Source organism: Ochlerotatus camptorhynchus, unplaced genomic scaffold (assembly GCF_037179485.1).
Source record: "Ochlerotatus camptorhynchus isolate MF236.1 unplaced genomic scaffold, CSIRO-AGI_Acam_v1.1 ptg000503l, whole genome shotgun sequence".
NCBI lineage: Eukaryota > Metazoa > Arthropoda > Insecta > Diptera > Culicidae > Ochlerotatus > Ochlerotatus camptorhynchus.
The window spans coordinates 4,851,633-4,858,651 of NW_027040988.1; the positions used below are offsets into that span (position 1 = coordinate 4,851,633).

Sequence of the window (7,019 nt, forward strand, 5' to 3'; positions counted from 1 at the left end):
AAGGTACGAACTTCCTGAAGTTCTACATACTTCCTCTAAGGTCTACGGACTTCACTGAAGTTCTTCAGATCTATCAATTTTCAGCTTCCATGGAGTTCTGCAAAATCTTGGACTTTCGTTCTTTACTGAGACTTGTTTTTGAAATTGAAGTACTTTTCTGAAATTTTACGAACTTTTCTGAAGGTCTCACATTTTTCTGAAGCTGTGAAGCTTTCTAATTCTCTGAATGTCTCTGCAGATCTGCAGATTTCTCTTAATATCTACTCTTCTAAAGTTGTGCAAATATCTTTAAAGTTCTGTAAAGTTGTCTGAAGTTCCGCAGGTCTATTCTCAAGATCTACGAGTTACCTTGAGTTACCTCTCTGAAGATCTGAAAAATTCTTAGTAGGCTCTTAGACTTTCCTGATGGCCTGAAAATTTCCCTGAAAGCTGTTCTAAATTCCCTAAAGTTACATATTTCAAAAAATTGGTGAACTTCTCTAAAGTTCTGCAATCTTCTGTAAAAATCCAGTAACATCCCTGAGATCCTGAAAATTTATTTGAAAATCTGCAAACCTTCTTGATGGTCTCCAAATTTGTCTAAAGTTCTTGTGATTTTTCAGAAGTTTTGTAAATTTATTTAAAATTATATACAGTTTTTTTTAAGTTCTGTAGTTCTACCATAGAGGTAACTCTAAGACTAGAAGGTCCCGAAATAACGTGCTCAACTTTTTGGCTCAGCTCTGGTACTCTCTTCGGTCCCAAGCTAATCGATTCACCCCTCGAAACATAGGAAAAACCAATAACCCCTCATTTTATCTGTCAAACTTTCATAGCGAATCAAAACAAACATTGCGTAGTACTAGAATTTCAACTAGAATAGGGTACGTTAATCGTTTGCTTGGGACCAATAGGCTACTAAAGTGGTGAGCCAATTTAAAATCGTTAGTTTCGTATTGATTGTTGGTTCTACTGTGGAGATCTACGAACTTCCCTGAAGCTCAACAAATTTCTCAGGAAATCTCCAAGCTTCTCTAAAGTTTTATAAATTTCTGTAAACTGTGTTACTTTGTCATTCTTTAGAACAGGCTTGGACTTTAAATGATAATTAAAAATTTCAAATGAACTACAGTTGAAAAGACGCATCTGTGTCACTTAACAAATGCATACATGTACACCACACAACCAATCGGTGGAAACTAACGATTTTAAATTGGCTCACTACTTGACTAGCCTATTGGTCCCAAGCAAATCGATTAACGTACCCCATTCTAGTCTAAATTCCAGTACTACACTATGTTTGTTTTGATTTGCTATGGAAGTTTGACAGATAAAAAGAGGGGTTCGTGGATTTTCCTATGTTTCGAGGGGTGCATCGATTAGCTTGGGACCGAAGAGAGTACCAGAGCTGAGCCAAAAAGTTGAGCACGTTTCTTCGGGACCTTCTGGTCTTAGAGTTATCTCTATGACACCACACAAAGTTAAGAAATAAACATCATTTAAAGTAAAAAAAAAACCCAAACCCAACAATGCCCAGGAATTTCTCTATTCTCTAAAATACGATCCCAAACATGTTTGGTTTGGTATTTTAATTTTTAATTAGCCGAATCTAATGGCAACATACATTAACACAATTACCCTAAACATCACTTATCGAACTTCTTGTTTTAGTGCTTATCCAATACCTTCTCCAGTAGATCGTTCATACTGGTCAGCAGCATTCGGGGATCTTCCACCAAACCCGCTCCGACCATAGCATTGGAGAACAACTGTTTGGCTAGCAGTTCCGCCAGCTCCGGATCTGATGTGGTCAGCTTGTGGAGTTTCGTGATGATTGGGTGTCTAAGAAAGAAAAGAAACATTAAAGCTTAACTATATACTGAATCGCCTAATCGGCACTTACTTCGGGTTAATCTCCAACTGAGGCTGCAGCAGGGCGTACCGATGTTCTTCGCTCATGTTGTGACTTTGGGTTTTGATGAAATGCCGTGCCGCTGCCATTTCTTCCACCGTCACAACGCAAGGATGGGCGTCGAGTTTGTTCGTCGTCTTCACCGATGTAACCATTCCGGTCAGCTTTTGCTTGATCCACGGAACCAGTTCGTCGATTTGTGTCTTGAGCAGAGAACCTTCGATCTGCTGTTCGGACGAATCATCCGATTTGTCGGATCGACGCATTTCCTTCTCTACGGACACGAGGTTTTTCCCCAGAAACTGGCCCAGCTGCATAAGAACCAACTCGTCGTAGGCTTCGTAGCAGAACAAGACTTCGAATCCTTTCTTCTTCAAGGATTCATAATAGGGAGATGCTTCGGCCAGGGTTCTGTTCGGGGCGGCCAGGTAGTAGATGTCTTTCTGTCCATCCTGTTGGCGATTGCAGTATTCCGGAAGACTAACCTTTTTTCCATCTTCCTTGCTGGTTTCGAATCGTAGAAGTTTAGAAATTTCTTCCTTTTCCTGGGTCTCCTGGCTGGTTACAATTCCTTCCTTCAGAAATAGACCGTAGTCTTTGTAGAACTTGTCGTAATTTTCCGGATCCTTTACAGCACGATCGTGGAGGAATCGCAGCACGCGGTTGGTCAGAACGGTGCGAAGTTTCCGAATGAGGGCGCTATTTTGCAACAGCTCACGACTGAGATTCAGAGGGATGTCTTCAGAATCGACGACACCCTTAACGAATCTGAGCCACTTCGGGAGAAGGTTTTCAGTTTTCGATTGGATCAGTACTTTACGAGTGTACAGGGCGACACCAACGTCAGCATCACGGGACATCTCGAAAAGGCCCGGTTTTCCCTCAGGGAAATAAAGCAAAGCACGAATGCTCAATGGAACGTCTGTTTTGTAGTGAAGTGTGTATCGTGGAGTATCAAACGTATTTCCAACGAAACGATAGAACTCGTTGTGCTGATCCTGGCTGACATCCTTTGGCTCCATTAGCCAAATCGGTTGAATCTGATTCGCTTGCTTGCCATTCAAAAAGATCGGGCTTCCTACAAAGTTACTGTATTTGCGTATAACCTCCCGGATTCGATCTTCATCGGCAAATTCACGACAATCCGCCTTAAGGTGGATGGTAATTTTCGACCCAATTTGAACATTCTCGGCTTCCTGAATTTCGAAATTACCCGAACCATCGGAGCTCCATTTGTATCCAGGAGATCCTACCTTCGACGACCTAGTATAGACATCCACTCGATCGGCCACCATAAATGCCGAATAGAAACCAACTCCAAACTGGCCGATAATGTTCTGCGCATTATCCGCACTGGCTCCCTTCTCCTTAATCTGCTCCATGAAGTGCTTCGATCCTGACCTAGCAATCGTACCCAAATTCGCGATCAGTTCTTCCTTAGTCATACCGATGCCCGTGTCCTGAATGGAGAGAACTCGGTCCTGTTTGTTTGTTCCGATGTGGATCTCCAATGACCGATCGGCATCGGCGAAGTTCTTCTCTCCCTCGCCCGCCGTATGGATCGTGTATCGGAACTTTTCCAGAGCGTCACTAGCGTTGGAGATTAACTCTCGAACGAAAACCTCCTTATCGGAATACAAAGACCTAGCAACAATATCCAACAACATGCGTGTCTCCGCCTGGAACTCATGTTTGTCACTGTCCCCAACGGCTTTCTCCGAGTCACGAATTATCGAATGGTATCCAGTCTTTTCCTGGGCCGCTTCTGTGGAAAAGCATCGAATCGATCGGGACACTGGAGCTGGAAATGTATTTCGTGTATAGGAAATGAATGGATTGCGTAAGAATTTCAAACCTCGTCGGGATGACTTACCTAGGAGTCCATTTTCCACTCGTAATGCACGATTTGTTAGGTTCAATCCTGCGGAAATTGCTCTCCGATTGGACAAAGCCGATTTCGCAAGCTTTTGGAGGTGGAAAAATCGAGATGCACTCATTTTTATCACGTTTGATGAACGAATAATTCGACTTGCACGACCGACCGCCAAACTACAGTGATATGCTGCTGTCTGTCGCACTGATACTGCGCCTCGTGCATATGTTTACTACTGGAATCCCCCGAATAGCGCGGTGGGTGGTGCAATCCACCCACCGCAATTTCTCGGCAGTCGACCAACCACATGAGCTGATTTTCTGTATGTGAGAAGTTTATTGTTGAATCATACAAAAAATCAGCTCAATTCGAGGGAAGACTACTGATAAATTGCGGTAGATGAACTACACCACCCACCGCGCTATTCGGGGGATTTCTGTATGTTTATGCTGAAAGTGACAGCTTGACGACCGGCATGCTCACTTTGCGGCTGGGCAGCCGACGCCACATGAACGCTGGATGAAAATGAATGGAAATGAGTGCATACACGCTATTTCAAAACTACCCAAATTAGGGTGCATTCAACCAGATCGGTCAAAACTAAACGTACTCAAAAATAGGTAAACTATGTTGGGAATGACAAGTTGACAAATGAGCAACGTCGACCGGATTCATGTCGATGTTGTCCATTTGCCATCCTGTCACTCCCAACATTGTTTACCCATTTTTGGGTAGGTTCAGTTTTGACCGATCTGGGTAGATGCTACCCAAATTTGGGAAGTTTTGTAATAGCGTGTAGACCTGTGACCTGACCATATACGAATATACGTTGTATACGAACGAGTATCCGAATACAACGTATGATTCGTCTAATTTTGCATAGCATTTGGAATGTAAAATTAGACGAACTATACGTTGTATTCGGGGTATTCGTATACAGCGTATATTCGTTATAAGTCAGGTAACACAGTAGCCAAAAGCGTAAGAAGCACGATGAGGGATGGGTCTAAAACATTAATTCACCGGTACTTTCTGTAATTATACACTATACCTTAGACGTTCGCTAACTGAAAGACTTTTAACCCTTTTAACCGGCTCCGACCGCATATCACGTATCTTAAACTTGTTTCAGTCAGCGGACTTTCATTTAACAGACACTTCAGTTAATGGTCTTTCACCTAGCGAACGTTTAGTGTTTTTCAATTTAAAGTATATTTTAAAAGTTCCCTCACATTAGCGCAGAATTAACTCTATATACGGACCACGTGCAAATTTATGGTACAAGCGATGAGTGAAGTGAGTTCCGCCAATCACGCGCCAATGCTAGAATAATGCTTAGCCATAATCAATCAGCTGTTTTCATTCCTTCGTAGAGGTAAACAAACCTTCGTCGTAAGCATAAAAGTTTCAATTTATTTTTATTGTAGGTATTGAAAATTTAAAAGAAAAATCATCAAAATGCTCCTCATACACCTCCAACGACGAAGCATATCGACATCATCTCAACTGGCCTCATTCGGCAGATGGTACCGTGGACTGTGGCAGCGCAAGTCGGACAATGAACCTCCCTTTGATCATGTTACGCAAATCGGTGACCCGGTACTCCGACAGAAGGCGGAACTCGTTCCAGTCGAAGCCATTCATTCGCCGGAAGTTCAATTTCTCGTCAAGAATATGACGACTGTTCTGCGAAAGTTTGACTGCGTGGGATTGGCTGCACCTCAAATTGGAATATCACTGAGAGTTTTGGTCATGGAGTTCGAGGAGAGGTTGAAAGAGTACTACACCAACGCTGAATACAAGATCAAGGAGATGGAAACTCTACCACTGACGGTAAGTTTAGAATTCGCTTTAATTTTTTTTAATGACTAATATGTACGGAATTATAGGTTTTCATCAATCCGGAACTGAAAGTTACAAACTACGAGAAAAGGAGTTTTCCGGAATCGTGCGCTAGTGTGAAAGGATACAGTGGGGAAGTGCCACGGTTTGCTGAGATCCTACTGAGTGGATTCGATGAGAAAGGACGGAATAGGGAATTAACGTTGAAAGGATGGAATGCGCGAATTGCTCAGCACGAAATGGATCATCTGAATGGTATTATTTACACGGACGTTATGAAAAGGGAAACATTTTCCTGTACCTGTTGGCACGCTGTAAATGTAAACCGCGGGAGAGTGAGGATATCTTTCCATGAAAAATAAACGGCCGTATGCACATGCAAGTGCTGTGTAGGAAGATTTTTTGTAAATAAACATATGAAGGATAATTAAATTGTGTTCTTTTTAATCTTGTGGCAGCAATTAATAATTAGGGGAAATTACTTTGAATTGTTCTTGGCATTTTTAAATCAATTATTGGATTTATCATGTAGCATTGCAAGTTAAATTTGAAAAAAGCGATACAATCGCAATAGAAAACCAAATGGTACGTTTGAACCCGCTGGAAATTCGTCCCTATACCTGAACCCTGATGGTACGCCCAACATCAGAACAAGCCTCTGACTTGAGAATGAAATCTATCGCTGAAACATGTTCGTGTTCCTGGCCATATAGAAGTTTACTGTTGTTCAGCGGGTCAAGACATTTTGGTTGGTGCGCTAGTGTGCTTGTGAACTTTCGGAATATGCTGAATCTCGAGATCCTGATCATCTACTGTTTATTTATTTATTTATTTATTATTCTCTTCATCGGACTTTTGTTGTCTAAATGAAGATTGATGGGGAAAAGCCTATTTAGCAAATATTTGCGCAAATAGGCGTAAAAACCCCATACCTTTTCAAAATACAAGGAACAATAGATAATAATAATAATACTATGGTCTTCATCATAAAAAAAAATAACCTCGTCCTATGGCATGGAGTTGTCCTTGGATCAATCGAGGCCGTCATCGCAGAGTTGATCAAGAACAAAAAAGGAAACAGGTAGCAAAATTCATCAGATGTATTATCGTTTCAGTTGAAAACCGGAAAATCCCACACGCGCCAATTGAATTTACTCTCGTTCTGTATGTTAAACATAACGTCGGACATAGTGCGCTGAATTCGCACAATGATGCGCTATTCAGCGCACTATGTCCGACGTTATGTTTAACGTACAGAACGAGGGTAAAATCGAATGTCGCGTGTGGGTTTTCCGGAGTCCAACTTGAACGACAATACATGAATGGACAGCTACTCACCGTCTTGCAACAATTTGCTGATTGAAAGCAGTTGCATGTGTCACCTATCCAGCAGACTACGTTGAATCCGTTGAA

At 41.9% G+C, this 7,019-nt stretch overlaps 2 protein-coding genes across 2 annotated transcripts; one reads left to right on the forward strand and one right to left on the reverse strand.

The window, feature by feature from the left end:
* Window positions 1-1,578: 1,578 nt before the first annotated feature.
* Trap1 (TNF receptor associated protein 1) lies at window positions 1,579-3,959 on the reverse strand. Its single transcript, XM_065235752.1, has 3 exons — window positions 3,765-3,959; window positions 1,883-3,692; window positions 1,579-1,821 (listed from the first exon to the last, which is right to left on the reverse strand). The coding sequence occupies exons 1-3, from the start codon at window positions 3,886-3,888 to the stop codon at window positions 1,647-1,649; spliced, it is 2,109 nt and encodes a 702-aa protein (XP_065091824.1). The 5' UTR covers window positions 3,889-3,959; the 3' UTR covers window positions 1,579-1,646.
* A 1,225-nt stretch (window positions 3,960-5,184) lies between these two features.
* On the forward strand, window positions 5,185-6,004 carry LOC135712831 (peptide deformylase, mitochondrial-like). Its single transcript, XM_065235897.1, has 2 exons — window positions 5,185-5,597; window positions 5,654-6,004. Exons 1-2 carry the CDS (start codon window positions 5,223-5,225, stop codon window positions 5,966-5,968), a joined length of 690 nt encoding a protein of 229 aa, XP_065091969.1. The 5' UTR covers window positions 5,185-5,222; the 3' UTR covers window positions 5,969-6,004.
* The last annotated feature ends 1,015 nt before the right edge of the window (window positions 6,005-7,019 follow it).